General features: G+C 44.9%; 2 protein-coding genes across 2 annotated transcripts in view; one reads left to right on the forward strand and one right to left on the reverse strand.

Annotated features, from left to right (window-relative positions):
• Positions 1-1,242, forward strand: part of LOC122931865 (trifunctional purine biosynthetic protein adenosine-3-like) — a 30,888-nt gene extending 29,646 nt beyond the window's left edge. The window contains exon 13 of the mRNA XM_044285919.1: positions 945-1,242. Coding sequence (XP_044141854.1) covers positions 945-1,127 — 183 coding nt within the window. The 3' untranslated portion in view covers positions 1,128-1,242. The remainder of the gene's footprint in view (positions 1-944) is intronic.
• A 1,296-nt stretch (positions 1,243-2,538) lies between these two features.
• LOC122930815 (trifunctional purine biosynthetic protein adenosine-3-like) overlaps positions 2,539-20,016 on the reverse strand; it is a 58,617-nt gene continuing 41,139 nt past the window's right edge. Inside the window, exons 12-22 of the mRNA XM_044284437.1 lie at positions 18,964-19,058; positions 18,032-18,141; positions 17,616-17,814; positions 16,616-16,867; positions 15,484-15,636; positions 14,856-15,059; positions 13,541-13,690; positions 13,059-13,189; positions 11,667-11,808; positions 5,253-5,368; positions 2,539-3,052 (exon numbers count right to left, since the gene is read on the reverse strand). Coding sequence (XP_044140372.1) covers positions 2,858-3,052; positions 5,253-5,368; positions 11,667-11,808; positions 13,059-13,189; positions 13,541-13,690; positions 14,856-15,059; positions 15,484-15,636; positions 16,616-16,867; positions 17,616-17,814; positions 18,032-18,141; positions 18,964-19,058 — 1,747 coding nt within the window. The 3' untranslated portion in view covers positions 2,539-2,857. The remainder of the gene's footprint in view (positions 3,053-5,252; positions 5,369-11,666; positions 11,809-13,058; positions 13,190-13,540; positions 13,691-14,855; positions 15,060-15,483; positions 15,637-16,615; positions 16,868-17,615; positions 17,815-18,031; positions 18,142-18,963; positions 19,059-20,016) is intronic.

Raw genomic sequence — 20,016 nt, forward strand, 5'->3', positions numbered from 1 at the left:
CCGTCCCCTTTTTTTTTTTAGAAATGGCGTGAGAGGTGAAGAAGTCGCAGATTCTGCCGTAACATAGCGTGCAACAGGATCTGCGCCACAAAAATGTATATCTGTTTGAAAATGACCCCCAATGACTTCATGCATATAGGACCACATACATGTGCATTATAGCATGGATGTACCGCCCACGGTACAGAAATCAGTGCGGGAGTAGTAAGACACGTGTGAGCGCCCTCTGGCAGCCATGTGGGTTGAGGGTAAGGAGGCCATCACTGTGAACTGGAATATTTGGTATCCACTCTATTCTAAGTCACTCACATTATATTGTCCCAATGAGAAGGCAGGGGCGCGGCAGATTTATGTAATATTGCCCCGTCCATACTTTATTTTTTATAACATTGGTCAATGGGTGATGTTTGGCTATAGAATGGCATACATTGCAGGCACGTGTTGGGGAATATGTATACTCATAGCCTGATGTGAACAGGACCTTTATATATAACAAACTTCGTGCTGAACAGCCAGGATCAGAGCAAGCTCAGATCCCAGAGATTTAACGCTGTAGTCAGTTTCATACTTACCTACACTTTAATTGGCCCTACATTTTAATTGGCCCTCTGTTTCAAGGCATGCCCAGACCCAGCAGGTACCACCCACTTCTGGGCAGCCCCACACATTTTTGGTCTGGGACAAGCCAAATTTGCAAGGATTGTGTATGAACATTCGAGACAACTGTGGCTAATTCAGGACTGTTGGCACCTATACAATAGGGACCACGGCATGCAAGAGGGGAATATGCTCTCCGTCAACCCATCAGTGCACCCACGACTGGCATGTCTGATATATACCTGAGGATAGGTCCTCCATATTTAAATCCTATACAACCCCTTTAAGAACCTAGCAAGACGTTTTGCAGTATTTTCCGTGTAAATGGAGTGCACTTGATTATACAGGATGGCAGCTCCCCTGGACCAATCCTTCTGCAGGAGACAGTCGTAGCAGATCCAGAGGTCCCCATGTGCAAGCAAATGGAAGAAGCTGAACAGAGAGCAGTGGCCAAGGCTCTACACCTGGTGGCCAGTGGAAGCATCTCCTTAGGAACAGACGGGTCTATCTCATGGAAAGCTGCCGACTAAACACAGATGTATTTGTCAGCACCGTATTTATAACGCCCACTTGTTCCACTTTTCCAGACATAATAGTTGGGTAAAGTGGGCAAAACCATGACTTTTTATTTTTTATTAAAGTGTTCCTCCAAAAACTAACGTAAGTTTTGCTATCAGGTGCAATGGCTGAATAACCTCTGATCTCTGCTGTGTAACCCTTTGATTGCCATGATCAACACTGATCCAGAATTCAAAAGGGAGAGACTGAGGAAGAACTACTTGTATTGAATCACAGAGAATGTCTACCTAGCATGGGCCACTGGAGACCAGCAGGGCTGTCTGACTATATTCTCTGTGAGTGCGCAGGCAATCATTCTTCAGTATGCCCCATCAGTACAAAATCTAATGTACCGGCATATAGACATACAGTATGACAAAACAATAGAATTAAAAATAAAATAAAAAACGGAACTTTAACAAAAACAGTAATTTTAGAGACACTTCCACCATTTTATAACATACTGTTAATAACCTATACGTCATTTTTTTTATCTGAAAAAAAGGGTTAATTTTTCAAGTCACTAATTCAGAGCCTTTAAAGGGAACCTGTCATGTGGATATTTGATTATAATCTAACTAATTATATACAATCATTAACTACTAAAAAGTACCTTAGATGTATTCACTTACTGGTGTGACAGATGGTTACCTCATAATATACACACAAAGATGCCGCATGCTAATGAGCTGATTTGAGTCCAGCGTGATGTCAGTGAGTCCAGCGTATATTTAATTCAGAGCTATAGCCACTCCCCTGCCCACCTGCTGCTGATTCATATGGAAAAAAACTGTCACTCAGCAGCAGGTGGGCGGGGAGAGTCAGGAGCTCATAAATATTCATGACTTATTATCAGCTGGAGCTTTTCAATACAAGATGTTGGCAGATTGACTGGGTCAATTAAAGAAAGTGACCCAGCATTTTGCTAAGAGAATCAGTCACTTATTTATGTTGCCCTTAGTTAGGACACCATAAAACTGGTGACCGGTTCCCTTTAACTCCCTCTTTGTCTGAGTTTGTAGTCTTAACACTCTGCCAGACCAGCAGTGAGACCAGGGAGGTGTGGGGGCGCCGACTTAACAGCAGCTCCCTTATCCCAGACATGTGGCTGGTCAGGGCTTCTCACATTATAGTAATCAATGCTCCTATGTGGGCATCCTGATGGAGAGATGAAAGGAGGATTACTTTGCAGATAACATTTCCCCTCACAGCAGCAGTAAATTGACACTGGATGATCGATCTACATAGGAGATCTTAACATTTGTGCTGACAGAAGGACAGTGTTTTGTATTAAAATTTCAATGGTATAGTACTTATGAAATATATAAAGGAATTATATATAAAAATATACTTCCCGATGGAAAAAATAAAATACAGAAAAACTTTTTTTTTTTTAACAACAAATAAAGTTTATTAAACCTAAGTCTCAAAACATTGAAAAATATACACACATTTGGTATCCTAACCACCTGCACATTATTATAGACACGTAGATTAAAAACCTAACAGTCTGACTGCCTGCAGCCACCACTAGAGGGAGCTAACCGCATGCGGTTTTATTATTGAATTCAATGTATGCAGTCAGCTCCCTCTAGTGGCGACTGCAAGCAGTCAGCTTATTAGTTTAAATCTACAGACAGGTGAATGGTAGCTCTGTATCAGGAAAAATATGACGATATATCAGGAAATTACTCTGCAGACATTATATTTGCTGGTTACTCCAGCAGATCTTGCCATCTTCTCCCAGCTTTGCTACTCCACTCGCCACAAGCTGCAAGGCTTCTGGAAAGGCTCGGTGTTCAGCCTCCTTGACCCTGTCAGATAAGGTGTCCAAAGTGTCACCAAACTTCACAGGGACAGGCATTTGACAGATGATAGCCCCAGCATCAACTTCCTCCTACAACAAATACAGGAATAATATAATCCATCATTGCTGAAAGGGCTCGGAGCACCACAACCGAGCCAAATCTTGAAAAATGAGGAACCTGCCCGCTTCTCCTGACATGTCTGTTTTCGAAAATATTTGTATTCCCCATAAAATAAAAATTCTGAAACATATTTTACAAACTGGATTCCAAAAAAGTTGGGACACTATACAAATCGTAAATAAAAACTGAATGCAATGATGTGGAGGTGCCAACTTATATTTTATTGAGAATAGAACATAAATCACAGAACAAAAGTTTAAACTGAGAAAATGTACCATTTTAAGGGAAAAATATGTTGAATCAGAATTTCATAGTGTCAACAAATCCCCAAAAAGTTGGGACAAGGCCATTTTCACCACTGTGTGGCATCTCCCCTTCTTCTTACAACACTCAACAGACGTCTGGGGACCGAGGAGACCAGTTTCTCAAGTTTAGAAATAGGAATGCTCTCCCATTCTTGTCTAATACAGGCCTCTAACTGTTCAATCGTCTTGGGCCTTCTTTGTTGCACCTTCCTCTTTATGATGCGCCAAATGTTCTCTATAGGTGAAAGATCTGGACTGCAGACTGGCCATTTCAGTACCCGGATCCTTCTCCTACGCAGCCATGATGTTGTGATTGATGCAGAATGTGGTCTGGCATTATCTTGTTGAAAAATGCAGGGTCTTCCCTGAAAGAGATGACGTCTGGATGGGAGCAGATGTTGTTCTAGAACCTGAATATATTTTTCTGCATTGATGGTGCCTTTCCAGACATGCAAGCTGCCCATGCCACACGCACTCATGCAACCCCATACCATCAGAGATGCAGGCTTCTGAACTGAGCGTTGATAACAACTTGGGTTGTCCTTGTCCTCTTTGGTCCGGATGACATGGCGTCCCAGATTTCCAAAAAGAACTTCGAATCGTGACTCGTCTGACCACAGAACAGTCTTCCATTTTGCCACACTCCATTTTAAATGATCCCTGGCCCAGTGAAAACGCCTGAGCTTGTGGATCTTGCTTAGAAATGGCTTCTTCTTTGCACTGTAGAGTTTCAGCTGGCAACGGCGGATGGCACGGTGGATTGTGTTCACCGACAATGGTTTCTGGAAGTATTCCTGAGCCCATTCTGTGCTTTCCTTTACAGTAGCATTCCTGTTTGTCGTGCAGTGTCGTTTAAGGGCCCCGAGATCACGGGCATCCAGTATGGTTTTACGGCCTTGACCCCACAGAGATTGTTCCAGATTCTCTGAATCTTCGGATGATGTTATGCACAGTTGATGATGATAGATGCAAAGTCTTTGCAATTTTTCGCTGGGTAACACCTTTCTGATATTGCTCCACTATCTTTCTGTGCAACATTGTGGGAATTGGTGATCCTCTACCCATCTTGGCTTCTGAGAGACACTGCCACTCTGAGAAGCTCTTTTTATACCCAATCATGTTGCCAATTGACCTAATTAGTGTTAATTGGTCTTCCAGCTCTTCGTTATGCTCAAATTTACTTTTTACAGCCTCTTATTGCTACTTGTCCCAACTTTTTTGAGATTTGTTGACACCGTAAAAAATTTGAATCAACGTATTTTTCCTTTAAAATGATACATTTACTCGGATTAAACGTTTGATCTGTCATCTACGTTCTATTGCAAATAAAATATTGACATTTGCCATCTCCACATCATTGCATTCAGTTTTTATTCACAATTTGTTTAGTGTCCCAACTTTTTTGGAATCCGGTTTGTATTATAACTTTGCACTGTGCAGTTCCTCTATCATTCCTCCTGGAAATGTATGAATAAACGGAGGCATGTGTGGTTAGTATTCCCCTTGTCGAAAAGATGTGGGCCTACACAGTCTGATACTGTCCAATTAGTGGTGCCAGACTGTGTCGAGACATAATCTATCGACAACACCCACTTGTTAATTTATTCATACATTTCCAGGAGGAATACCAGAGGAACAAAATAAATAAAGCATACATGTCAAGAGGGCTCCTCTCGAAAAGTTATTTCCTGTACAGGTCTTGACAACTGCGGCCCAGAACCTCCGCACAGTAGAATGCAGCTGGAGTGGCATATGCAAGAGGACCAGGCAAGTATAATTTTAGAAAACTGTGCCATTAGTTCAGAGAAAAGTCAAGATTTTTACCACTAAAAACTACCTGATTAAAGCTTATCAATAAACTTACGGCCACAAAATGCACCGTGCAACCGGAGACTCTCACTCCAGCCTCCAACACCAGCTTATGTGCGTGTGCTCCTTTAAATGACGGAAGTAAAGATGGGTGGATATTCAGGATCTTTCCTATCAAGAAAATGGAGAGAATGTCATTGCCCTGTACCATTATGGCCGCTGCCTTTGCAGTGCAAGAAAAAAATATATTTAAACATAAAAAAATAAAAATAAAAAAAATATGGACAATGAGTGTCACTTCAGCAAATAGTTATTTATCATGTAGAGAAAGTTAATACAAGGCACTTATTAATGTATTGTGATTGTCCATATTGCCTCCTTTGCTGTCTGGATTCAATTTTCCATCACATTATAAGCAATGTGGACAATCACAATACATTAGTAAGTGCCTTGTATTAAACTTTCTCTACATGATAAATGCGATTAGCTGAAGTGAGACAACCCCTTTAAAATCCATGGTCCATTGTGACGTAGCGGTGAATGGCTGCTCGTGTGGCATGGTCTCCTTTACTTCAAAGGCTCCATTCTGAAAATAGGAGCAGGACCTAGAGGTGGGACCCACAACTATCTAACAATTATGGCATATCTTAGCAATATGCCACCCTTTTAAAGAGAACCTGTCATCAAAGACAGGTGCACTCTGCGGTCTTACTGACCCTCATACTGGTGTAAAATTAAGAGATTAGCCAACATATCCTACTTGGAGGACATGTCTGAGCCCGAGCACCGCATCATGGTTTCTCAAGTAGCTCGGGACCTAACGCTAAACCTACCTGAGCCGTATGGGCAATACCAGGGGCCAGCGGGCGAATTACAAGAGCGCAAGGTCAGACTCACAGTAACCTCCAGCATGTGACCATGCATACAATGGGAGGAAGGAGAGAGCCCTGAGCTCCACCCAAGACTGCTGGCAGGCTGTAGATCAACTTGTATTTTTACATATACCCATACTGTGTGTGAGAAATATCTCTGTAAATGACAACTTTAAAAAAAAATGTATACAAAGTTGTCAATTTACAGAGATATCTCTCGCACCCAGCATAGGTATATGTAAAAATACACCCCAAAACACATTGCCCAACTTCTCCTGAGTACTGCGATACCACATGTGTGACACTTTTTTGCAGCCTAGGTGCGTAAAGGGGCCGAAAGTCCAACGAGTACCTTTAGGCTTTACAGGGTTGCTCACAAATTTAGCCCCGCCCAAAATGCCAGAACACACCCCACAAATGACCCCATTTTGGAAAGAAGACACCCCAAGGTATTCGCTGATGGGCATATTGAGTCCATGAAATATTGAACTTTTTGTCCCAAGTTAGCGGAAAGGGAGACTTTGTGAGAAAAAAAAACAAAAAAATCAATTTCCGCTAACTTGTGCCAAAAAAAAAAAAATCTTCTTTGAACTCGCCATGCCCCTCACGGAATACCTTGGGGTGTCTTCTTTCCAAAATGGGGTCACATGTGGGGTATTTATACGGCCCTGGCATTTTAGGGGCCCTAAAGCGTGAGAAGTAGTCTGGAATCCAAATGTCTCCTCCTAAAAGGTACTCATTGGAATTTGGGCCCCTTTGCGCACCTAGGATGCTAAAAAGTGTCACACATGTGGTATCGCCATACTCAGGAGTAGTAGGGCAATGTGTTTTGGGGTGTCTTTTTACATATACCCATGCTGGGTGAGAGAAATATCTCTGTAAAATGACAACTTTGTATAAAATAAAAAAAAAAGGGAAAAGTTGTCTTTTACAGAGATATTTCTCTCACCCAGCATGGGTATATTTAAAAAGACACCCCAAAACACATTGCCCTACTTCTTCTGAGTACGGCGATACCACATGTGTGACACTTTTGCAGCCAAGATGCGCAAAGGGGCCGAAAGTCCAACGAGTACCTTTAGGCTTTACAGGGTTTCTCACAATTTAGCCCTGCCCAAAATGACAGAACAGTAAACACCCCCCCCCCCCCCCAAAATGACCCCATTTCGGAAAGTAGACACCCCAAGGTATTCACTGAGGGCGATAGCAAGTCCGTGGGAGATTTTTTTTTTTTGCCAGAAGTTAGCAGAAATGGAAGCTTTATTATTATTATTTTTTCGTCAGAAAGTGTCATTTTCCGCTAACTTGTGAAAAAAAATTGAATCATACATGAACTCACCATGCCCCTCCGCGAATACTTTGGGGTGTCTTCTTTCTAAAATGGGGTCATTTGGGGGGTATTTATACTATCCTGGCATTCTAGCACCCCAAGAAACATGACAGGTGCTCAGAAAGTCAGAGCTGCTTCAAAATGCGGAAATTCACATTTTTGAACCATAGTTTGTAAACGCTATAACTTTTGCGCAAACCAATAAATATACACTTATTGGATTTTTTTTATCAAAGACATGTAGAACAATAAATTCTGACACAAACTTGTATAGAAATGTAATTATATTTCAACAATTTTACCAGAAAAAGTTAAAAATACACTTTTTTTGAAAAAATTGCGGACTATTTTGAATAATATCAGAAAAACGAAAAATGTCAGCAGCAATGAAATGCCACCAAATGAAAGCTCTATTAGTGAGAAGAAAAGGAGGTAAAATTCATTTGGGTGGTAAGTTGCATGACCGAGCAATAAACCGTGAAAGTAGTGTAGTGCAGAAGTGTAAAAAGTGGTCTGGTGATTAAAGGGAGTCTGTCACCACATTTGAGCATATTAGAGTGATCAAATAGCGTTCTATGTGCCACCGAGAACTTAAAAACGGTACCTTTGTTGTATCTAATGGAGTTCTCTTTCAGCCAAAAATGAACTTTTAAGATTCTGTAAATGCGCCCTCTCAAGTGCCCAGGGCGGCGTCTCAATCGTCCGAGCCCCAGGCAGCACCTCCTCAACGGCTCATAACCCCGCCCTCCGTGTGCCTCTGCCCGCCCGTTTACTCTCCTCCTCTCTCCTTTTCCACTGCGGCTGCGCGGTCAAATTCGTAGCGGAAGAAGAATGCATGAAGCTAGTAAAACAGACATGTCAGGAGAGGGGACAGCTCCTAAAGGGAACCTGTCACCGGGATTTTGTGTATAGAGCTGAGGACATGGGTTGCTAGATGGCCGCTAGCACATCTGCAATACCCAGTCCCCATAGCTCCGTGTGCTTTTATTGTGTATAAAAATAGATTTGATAGATATGCAAATTAACCTGAGATGAGTCCTGTACGTGAGATGAGTCAGGGACAGGACTCCTCTCAGGTTAATTGCATATGTATCAAATCGTTTTTGTTTTTTTTACACAATAAAAATTGCGGACTATTTTGAATAATATCAGAAAAACAAAAAATGTCATCAGCAATGAAATACCACCAAATGAAAGCTCTATTAGTGAGAAGAAAAGGAGGTAAAATTCATTTGGGTGGCAAGTTGTATGACCGAGCAATAAACGGTGAAAGTAGTGTAGTGCAGAAGTGTAAAAAGTGCTCTGGTCATTAAGGGCATTTAAGCTAGGGGAGCTGAGGGGGTTAAAATCCTTATACTGCGATTTTTCAATATATAATGCTCTTAGCCTTTTTCGTTCACTAGTTTCTTTAAAAACAGACTTTTATAATATGTAAATTACCTCTCTACCAGCAAGTAGGGCGGTTACTTGCTGGTAGCAGCCGCATCCTGCTTTAAAAAAAACGCCCCCTCCTCCTGTTGATTGACGGGGCCAGCGATCGCTCTAGTCTTCTGGCTGGCCCTGTTTGCATTCAAAATCTGGGGCCTGCGTCGTACCGGTCTTCAGTCGGCGCAGGCGCGCTGAGAGGAGGACGTTCGCTCGGCCGCTCCTTCCTCAGTGCCCTGCGCCGGGTGTAGATGTGACGTCATCGGCGCAGGCGTATTGAGGAAGGAGCAGCCGAGCGAGCGTTCTCCTCCCAGTGTGCCCGTCGCCGACTGAAGACCGGTACGGCGCAGGCGCCAGATTTTGAACGCAAACAGGGCCAGCCAGAAGACGAGAGCGATCGCTGGCCCTGTCAATCAACAGGAGGAGGGGGTGTTTTTTGGAAAGCAGGATGCGGCTGCTACCAGCAAGTAACCGCCCTACTTGCTGGTAGAGAGGTAATTTACATATTATAAAAGTCCGTTTTTAAAGAAACTAGTAAACAAAAAAGGCTAAGAGCACTATATATTGAAAAATCGCTGTATAAAGGATTTTAAGTAGCCAAAAAAACAAAAATGACTTTTGGGGGGTGACAGAAGCCCTTTAATGGGCACCTTTGCGCATGATGGAGGACAATCTAGCTACAGGCAGCCTCACCAGACTTGGAAGAATACAGATTAGCTACCTGTTCGAGGGCTTGGAAGATACAGAGACACAAGGACTAAGCATGCCAAATAAGTATTACAGGCAACCTCACCAAATTACACTGGCTCAAAAGGGACCTTGAAGCTAAGCCAAACCCATTAACAGTGGATCAACAGGATTCCTTTTAACTGCAAAAGACTGTATGCTGTCTGATGTATATGCTGCAACTGGAACCAACATCAGTAAAAGTTGTGAGTTGTATCCTACCACTGTCTACGTCATTCTTACCACTGGTTGTACCACCATTAACGGTACTGGCGTCACAACAAATACCATCAAGGGACTCAGCCGCAACAAGCACCCTAAGCACCCCTGACACCAAGGGCACCTCAACCTCCATCTTGGCTGAGGCTTCCCTACCACAGAGCGTGCCCCGGAGGATTTCGTGCTGTCCACCTCAACACTGTGCTGCCAGCCCAGGGAGGCCATCTGCTAACCGTGAGTAAACTGATGAACTGTGTTGCTATTTGGCCCCTCATCGGTCCACTGTGCACCTCACGTGTTGCCCCTGCAGTACTGGCTGGCTGCACATGTCCTCCAAGTAGGATATTTTGGCTAATCTCTCAATTTTACACCAGTATGAGGGTTATAAAGACCGCAGAGTGCACCTGTCTTTGTTATTGTTATATTATTTTTACTGTTTATCACATCCACACATTTGCTATTCTGTGTAGGATGTCCATTGTGGTACTTGTGGTCCGCTGCAGGCATCCTCCATTGTATGCCTTTTTGCTAGGGATTGCCATTAGCAGCGGACCACAAGTGCAGGACCATACTAACAGCAGAATAAAGTAGAGACAGGCGAGTTGATTTCAGCGGTCGGTCATTTCTAAGTTAGAGTGGTTGCAGAGAACCGACATCACAATCATTGCAGACTGGGCCTGGAAAAGAGTCCCGGCCACCTGAGAAGAGTCCTGGTTATTCATGAATTCCTGCCCACCTGCTGATGACTGACCGTCTTCTACCTCGTTTTCTCCCTTTCTCTCTAGGAGAAAACTGCCAATCATCAGCAGATGGGTGAGAGCAGGAGATTATAATAACCAGGACTCTTCTCAGGTAGATCTGACTCTTTTCAAGGCCTGGGCTGCAATGATTATGATGCTGGTTCTCGGCAACCACTGACTTTTAGCTGATGAGCGACACACCGCTGAGATCAGCATTTCTGTGACTATTTTATGCTGCCCTCAGTGAGGTTAGCATAAAGTTGATGACGGGTTCCCTTTAAGTCCTTGCACAACTGGAAAAATTAAAGAAGGTCTCGGATTAGGGCTCTTTCACACCTGCGTTCTTTTCCTCCGGCATAGAGTTCCGTCGTTGGGGCTCTATGCCGGAAGAATCCTGATCAGGATTATCCTAATGCATTCTGAATGGAGTGAAATCCGTTCAGGATGCATCAGGATGTCTTCAGTTCCGGAACGGAACGTTTTTTGGCCGGAGAAAATACCGCAGCATGCTGCGCTTTTTGCTCCGGCCAAAAATCCTGAAGACTTGCCGCAAGGCCGGATCCGGAATGAATGCCCATTGAAAGGCATTGATCCGGATCCGGCCTTAAGCTAAACGTCGTTTCGGCGCATTGCCGGATCCGACGTTTAGCTTTTTCTCCATGGTTACCATGGCTGCCGGGACGCTAAAGTCCTGGCAGCCATGGTAAAGTGTAGTGGGGAGCGGGGGAGCAGCATACTTACCGTCCGTGCGGCTCCCGGGGCGCTCCAGAGTGACGTCAGGGCGCCCCAAGCGCATGGATCACGTGATCGCATGGCACGTCATACATGCGCATGGGCGCTCTGACGTCATTCTGGAGCGCCCCGGGAGCCGAGCGGACTGTAAGTATACCGCTCTCCCGCTCCCCATTACTACTATGGCAACCAGGACTTTAATAGCGTCCTGGGTGCCATAGTAACACTGAAAGCATTTTGAAGACTGATCCGTCTTCAAATGCTTTCAGTACACTTGCGTTTTTCCGGATCTGGCGTGTAGTTCCGGTAAGTGGCAAGTGTGAAAGAGGCCTTATCCGCTATGAGCAACAAGGCATCTTTGCACGCGAGTAGATTTCATACTCGTTTCGTTCTGCGTTGGGCTGCAGATATAAATGCGCACTTACCATTCCACTTCCTGACAAAAGGACTAGATAAAATTCTCATGAAGCCGGCCAGACATACAAGCTCGATGGAGAACTCCTCAAGGGCTTTGTCGACAGCATTATCAAACTCCTCCCGGCTGCTGTACTGTCTGTGGTCAATCACCTGCAAAAGGAAGGTTGGCATATATGACCCTCTCTGGTTGTACCACGAGGCCATACATGGAGCTTTCCATCTAACGTGCATGATCAGGACGCATGCGCAAGACTATATTTCCTTCTCCGCGTGATGGTAATACATCCCAGAGGAGACCATAAAGTACTGAAATGCATTATTGCCAGAAAGAGACTGACAGGCACCTATTAGGCCCTTCCCTTAGGCGAGCCCTGGAGACCTTTGTTAGGTGGTCTCCATAATGGGGCTGCACAGATTGACAGCTGGGCGCACAAAAAGGAGCTCACTCCCTCTGTCTATTCTCATCAGAGGCTGTGAATGTTATGTATCTCGGCATTCAAGGTGTTATCGGAGTGCAGCAGGAACCTGGCTGTCAAACACACCTTCCAGCTTGGACGGCATGATATGAATGTATGTTAAGGGTGTGCGGACAATTCATGACATCCGGTAAAGGGGTATTCCCATCTGAGATAATGGGGGAATATCGCTAGAATATGCCTCCATTGTCCTCTGGGACCCGCACCTACACCGAGAACTGAGCGGGGAAGGTGGTGGCAGGAGGACCCCGGGTCCGGCCATCACCAAGCACCGCTCCTATTCATTTCTATGGGACCAACGGAAATAGCCGAGCCAGCGCTTAGCTACTTTCAGCGGCCCCATAGCAATGAATGGAAGGTGGCTGCGCATGCGCAGTGCGCCTTCCATAACTTTTGGGGCTCTGTTCTCAGTGTAGCTGTGGGTCCCAAAGGTGGGACCTGCACCTATCAGACAATGGGGGCCTATCCTAGCGATAGGCCCTTATTGTCCGAGATGGGAAAACCCCTTTAAAGCCTCAGACACATTACCCTATCCGTTTTGTGGTCCGCAAAATACAGATGTGGTCCGTATGCCGTCTGTATTTAATCTGCCCATTGCTTGGTCCGCATTCGGATATATATCTACATTATATATATATATATATATATATATATATATATATATAATCAGTGTGCATTCCACAGCCTATGTCTGTTACGCAAAAAAAACAAAAACAAAAAAACATGTCTGCAAAATGAGGACCGCGGACCCACTGAAGTCGATGGGTGCGCCAAAAATGTGGATGCAACATGGACCGCATAATAGTGTGCATTTAGCAGATCCATGGTTTGCAGACCGCAAAACGGATGTGTTGCGTGCATGGGGCGCTAAGGAAGTAAACATGTGTAAAAGACACCACACACAAGAAATGAGAAAGGACCCACCCTGGTTGGAATCCCGGCAGCTTCAGCCTTCTGCAGGCCTCCCACATTGGCTTTGTTGGAGATTACCAGAGCAATGCAAGCAGCACTTCTAGGAGACCTGGTGCTTCTTATTAACGCCTCCAGATTTGTACCTAAGGAAGGATGGAGAGTAGATTAGGTGTTATAATGCTGCACGGCTCAAAATAATGGACCATGGAACACTGACTGATGTCACACATGGAAACCACAGACTTATTCTAAGAGATCCTGACTCATACAGGATGTGACTCAGGATCAGTACAGGATAAGTAATGTATGTACACAGTGACTCCACCAGCAGAATAGTGAGTGCAGCTCTGGAGTATAATACAGGATGTAACTCTGGATCAGTACAGGATAAGTAATGTATGTACAGTTACTCCGCCAGTTGAATTGTGGGCACAGCTCTGGAGTATAATGATCTTTTCTAGAGCTCTTAGAGAACACCATTTGTAAGTTCTTACCTGTCCCAGAAATGAGAACTGCCACTCTCACTTTCCCCTCTACAGCAGGACGTTCCCCATCACAGACTGATGCGGACAAATATTTCTGTGGTTGTGCCTCTGTCCCGTTCAGAGCAGCCGTCAGATTCTTGATGTCCACACTTTCTGAGCCTGCAGGAAGGTGAGAAATGACTATGGTGTCCAATTATGCTATTACCAAGCCTACATACGTCTCACGCCCCCAAAAAAATATTACATTTTGAAGCAACAGTCAATTCCTTCATATTATCAATTACTTTATCTGACGATAATATCTGTGACGATAATAACCCTGCTAACCTTTAGAAAATCTTAAAGTGTCACAGAATTTACAAAAAACAGACATCAAAAGTTCTGATCGTTGGGGGGTCTGAGTGCCGAGACTCCCACCAATCCCTAGAAGAAACGAGAGCAGAATTTGCATATGGCACTCTCTCTCCTCACTGTAGACGATGGAATCGAAACATGCCCATAGACGTCTATTAAGGGGACCTTTCATTGATTTTTTTTTAGTTCAATTAAATACCTTTCATTGCCGGGTACCCCCCATTGCTTGTACGCCCCGGCCCCGCTGTGCCGCGATCCAATCAGAGCGGAGAGCGTCACAGCCAGGGAGAAAAAAAACAAAAAAAAAAGCTCACCTTCTCCCTGGCTGTGACGCTCTCCGCTGCGATTGGATCGCGGCACAGCCAGGGAGAAGGAGACGCCCATTGAGAAACCCTGGCGTCTCCTCCTGCCTGTACCGATGCTCAGTATTAACATACTGGGCGGGAAAACTACAGGGGGGCACAGCGTGGCATAGGAGCGATATTTAAAAAAAAAAAAAAACAGGCAGGGTGGCAGCATCAGCGGGGGGGGGGGGGGGGGGGAGGGGGGTTAACCCGCAAGTAAAGGTATTTAATTAAACAAAAAAAAAAAAAAAATATATATATATATATATATATATATATATATATATAAATAAATCAATGAAAGGTCCTCTTTAAACTGATGATATGCAAGCCCTTCTCTCCTCGTTCTAGCGATCGGCGGGACACACTGATCAAAATTTTTGATATAGGATCTATGACATATCAAATGTTTTATAAAGAATTGTTAGGTGTGCGCTGGTCTAGAGAAATGCTCTTGAACCCCTCCTGATTATTTTTCTCATGTGCAAATTAACAGCTCGGTGCAACGAGGGCATCATCGTTACACCTCGTTGCACTGTAAGCCACTCTCCTTACTCCTGGCTGCCACCCTCCCCCCAGTTTTGAGTTGCCTAAGTCAATGTAGGTTGAATAGTCTATAGTCTGACCCGCTGGGTGTAGGATTACTTCTCCAATGAGCCACGCATCTTCAACAGCCTGGATGTCCTTCAAGATGTCTTCCGCAAATGTCTTCTCCACGACAAGCACAGCTCCGATACCACAGTTAAATGTGCGGCTCATCTCCTCCTCCGATAGGCCACCCTCCTTGTGAAGCCAAGAGATTATCCCTGGTATTTTCCAGCAATGGGCATCTGAAATATAATAATTGGGCATCGGCTTGGTCATTCAGCATTTCCTTGCATAAAGGGCAGGCGACAGCAGCAGCCACTTACACACTGATTATCTTTTGCTAAAGCAGAGAAGGCAAGGAAACAGAAATCCTCCATAGGGTAATACATTTGACATGGGTTCCCCTCAGACAGAAAGATTACCCCAAAAAGTTGTGCAATATTAGGTACTGGTGCCGGCCCCATCAGGGAGTGATCAGTGCTGCGCGCTCCCCCGAGACGAGCAGTGTCCAGAACGAAGGATCAGGCTCACACACGGAGCCCTAAGAGTTTGCTTTTCTTGTGCTCGATTCTTTGATGTTATCCAGCAGCCGCTCCCCTCTCGGCACAAAATTAACATTACCACGCAACCATTACATGTATACTGGCAATGTATACACAGTCGTACCTAAAGTGACTCCCAGTGATGAGGGCAGGACCCTGGGAATGTTCTCCAGCAGACCACCCCCTGTGATGTGAGCATACGCCTTCACGTGGCCAGACTTCAGGATGGGCAGGAGGGTCTTGCTGTAAATCTTAGTAGGAGTCAATAAAAGTTCCCCTGAAAGACAAGCAAATCCAAAGAATTAGGGTACTTTCACACTAGCGTCGCCGGATCCGGCATTCTGGAATTTTGGACCAGCATTTCATACAGCAGCATTTCAACAAGGGGCAGGGTCTAAGATGCGCCATTTTGCACCATAATTGTGCCACAGTTCTGGCGTAAAATGTCTCAAAGTAAGGCCACTTTAACACTTGCGGCAGAGTGATCGGGCAATCTGCATGCAAACGGACAGCATTCGTAGACAGATCCGGATGCGGATCCATCTCACAAATGCATTGCAAGAATGGATCCGTCTCTCCGTTTGTCATACGGACAAACGGATCTGTTTCTATTTTTTTCACATTTTTAAAAGGTCTGCGCAAGATCCGGCACTAATACATTTCAATGTAAAATAATGCCGGATCCGGCATTCCGGCATGTGTTCCGGAATTTTGGACGGAGATAAAACTGCAGCATGCCGCAGTATTTTCTCCGTCCTGAAAAGGCAAAAAAAGACTGAACTGAAGACATCCTGAACGGATTTCTCTCCATTCAGAATGCATTAGGAAAAAACTGATCAGTTTTTTTTTCTGGTATTGAGCCCCTAGGATGGAACTCTGTGAAAGTCCCCCTAAAGGGGTTTTCCAGGAGTAAAATATTGATAGTCACATGGCCTAGGCACAGCTCAGGCCCATTCAAGTGAATAGGCCTGGGCCCAAGCACAGCCACTATACAATGTACAGCGCTGTGCTAGGTATGCTGTGAGGAGGCCGCAATGTTCACCGCAGCGCTGCAGCCTCTTCAAACAGCTGAATGGTGACGGCTGAACAATTATTGATGACCCATCCTGAGGAAAGGTCATCCATATTCTACTGCCAGAAAACCCTTTGAAGTCCAAAAGTTCTCAGGAATGTGATAAGCAGTAGGCCACACTCAACCATTAAGACTACGAGGGCCAATGACTATTTGGTTGTCTGGTGTCGCTTTCAATCCTTACCCAACGTCCCCTTTCCACATTCAGGTGGTGCTGGAGATGATAACTCCAGAGAAGACTTCTCAAGAATCTTCCGAACCAAGCTGAAGCCGTTGCTGTGGACCCCAGAGGAAGAGACACCGATAACCAAGTCCCCTGCAGTGATTTTCTCCAGAAGGGGCAGCATGCAGCCTCGCTCTACTGCACCCACAGCGAAGCCGGCCAGGTCATACTCCCCGGGGGCGTACATCCCCGGCAGCTCTGCGGTTTCTCCACCTAAAACATAAACTCATGTAGCAGTGACAGAACACTATTAAATCTTACCAACCATGAAGCACCCCAATACAAAATACTGAAGGCCAGAAATCAGACAGACAGTCTTCTCCCACCGGCTTCAAATTTGTTGCATATGCCGAGTGGAAACAGCTTAGCCGGGGTCATATAAATGACAGCGCTGTGTGCTCTGCCTGCACCGGGCTGCATTTGTAAGAAGCTACATATAACGTAATAGCCGGCAGCAATAGGCTTCTGTTTACCTACCAACAGAATCTGCATTGAAGAGGCTTTAGAAGGCAAGTACATAACGGGGCTAGGCCTTGCAGTGTCTATCGTCTGAGTGGAGGTGAGACTGCTGTGACTACTTGGGGGGGGGAGGCTGCTTTGACTATTAGAAAAGTGTAAGAGGGGGCTTGTTGTGGCTAGACTAGCGTGACCTGGGGCTGTTGTGACTACAGGGGACATTAGAGGGGCCTGCTGGATGTGGGGGGCGGCCATGTTGTGATTATTAATGAAAAGGGGTTGCTGCTGTGACTACGGGGGGGGGGGGGGGGGAGAAGGTCTTGCTGTGACTAGTGAAGGTGTTATAATGGAAGGGGGACAGGTTGACTGTCAGAATAGAGAAAGGGTATCCAGTGACTATTGGGAAAGTTATGTACAGATGGCACGCTACAATTACTAATAATATTATATATCAATTTATTTATAATGTCAAATTTTGTATATTATTTAAAAAAAAGAGCTATACCTAGAAGGGCACATCCGGCCATCTGACAGGCTTTGGCAATACCAGAAACCACAGATTCAGCCACCGACACGTCCAAGGCCCCGCAGCCAAAGTAGTCCAGGAAGAACAGAGGCGCCGCTCCCTGTGCCAAAATGTCATTGACGCACATCGCCACCAGGTCCTGACCAATAGTGTCATGCTTGTGACAACCCTGAGCGATCTGTGTAGAGAAGAGTACTTGGCTTTAGCCGGACCCTGTCTAGATCTGAAATTTACAACAAAGGTAAATCCCATCAGAGCAGGAGAAGAACTGCAGACAGACTGGAGAATGCCGAGATAACTGAAGGCAACATCCACCCAGGGTGCGGTATTCATGCAAAGTCTTAGAACCTTTATCAAGTCCTTTTTAGAAATTCTACAAAAATATTCCGACTTACTTTCAGCTTAGTTCCTACACCGTCCGTACCAGACACCAGTATGGGGTCTATAAATCCTGCGGCTTTAAGATCAAACAGGCCGGCAAATCCTCCGAGCTCTGCGTTACAACCTGTTGGTGGAAACCAAATCACTATACACTTGCATAGAGGGTGTGGGGACTCTCAACGATGAAAGGAGGTGTCCAGGATCTGGATTTTTTTATTTTTTTTTTAAATAAGTAATACGCTTAGAGAATACCTGATTACGGTTTGTCCATTTGAGAGACAAAAGGGGTTTTCTTGTAGTTCTAGAATGATGGCCACCAATCGATCAGGTGGTGGGGGCCAATCAGGCCAGAGCCCTCACCGGAACGCGTTAGTCTCCTCAAACACCTGATCAGTACGGGTGCTGGAAGTCAGACCCCCCAGCAAATATTGATGATGGTCTATCTTCAGTATAGGTCAATATCAAACTCCTGGAAAACTCCTTTAAAAAGAGGAGATTTAAGCCCCGACAAGTTTCCTTCTGTACCCATGTAAACCATGCTTGCAGGAGTTCCCGACAGAGAGGAGTCCCTCTGTACCTGCCATGTGCTACTTTGGAGCCAATCACAGTTCCTTCATCATGTGACTGGCTACCAAGGTGCAGATGACAAGTACAGTGGGGACTACTAATGATTTGTACTGGTACCAAAAAGAAGAATTTCAGGGCTCCCAGCTCCCCAAGCAGCCATGTAGGACATGCAAATAGGCAACCCCCATCATTGTTTGGAGCTGCAATGCACATCTCTGTGCTAATTTTATAGGTAAAAACTTTGACACTTCCTCCTTAAAATCATCTATTCACATATATTTTTGCTTGACACTTGGAGATACATCTACAATTCTTAGGCTTCTTGTGGCGAGGTTCCAGTTGGACTCTCTAGGTCACCAGTTTATTTCATTCATTGTACCTGGTCTAGCCGTGGCCGCCGCAAAAGGTTTAATTTTCCGCACCAGGGTATTTCCAGCTTCAATATCCACCCCACTGTCCTTGTAGGTGAGATGTCTGAAAGAATACGAAGCAGAAGCGTAAAATCACTCTGTGCTGTAATTATATGTATGGCCTATAGAATTGTACAGGGCAACATAAGAGCTTTTCCAGGACTGAAACACTGACCTAATCTTATAAAAGGCCATAAATGTTTCTACGGATGAGGGTCTGACGGACAGGACCCCCAAAAAAAATCTGATACCAGAAGCGGGGGGTGGGTCCACATGTGGATTTAGCCCCATTCAATGGGAATGCTCCGCACGTGGCCACCCAATGAATATATTTTGCAAATTTCTAAACCCCACTATAGGCACTATGGCATGGATACCCACCGACAATGGGAATATGCTTGAAAAATCAAGAAAAAACCCGTCCTCAGATTTTTTTTTTTCTCTTTACAACTGTGTGGGAAAAGAAGGAGTGACGTTTTACCATAAGCGCCATAAAATGCAGTTCTGAGCAGTTTTTCGGTCGGTGCTACACGGCGATTTTGGTCTCGACACTAAAGATCACTGTGCAGCGGTGCGACCATCAAAGTGAACGGCGCCACTTGCAAGCAGCCATGACACCAGAATTGCAAAAAATATATAAAAAAATCCATCAGTGTTGGATTATTTGCAATTCTGGACGTGTGGTATCTCACAGGTCGCTCTGTGACCCCATTCAGTTTGATGGCTGCACTGCTACACAGCGGTCTTTAGGCGATACACGGGGGTCAAAATCAAGTTCGCTGTGAACCCCTCCACCTTATTTCCCAAGTATCCTGGCGTTTACCCAGTAATGGAAACCAGAGAGGAGGATTCACAGATTTCACACCGGCTACAGGCATTATGATCGATCACCAAGGTTTTAGATCGACTGCTGCTGCCGCCATCTAGCACTTTTTTCCTTTCATGAGAGGGGGGCAGACCAGGGAATCAAAAAGTTTTTATTTTTAATAGATATGAAATAGTTATTGGGAACTGGCTGGATG

Source organism: Bufo gargarizans, chromosome 3, assembly GCF_014858855.1.
Source record: "Bufo gargarizans isolate SCDJY-AF-19 chromosome 3, ASM1485885v1, whole genome shotgun sequence".
In the NCBI taxonomy this organism is placed as follows: Eukaryota; Metazoa; Chordata; class Amphibia; order Anura; family Bufonidae; genus Bufo; species Bufo gargarizans.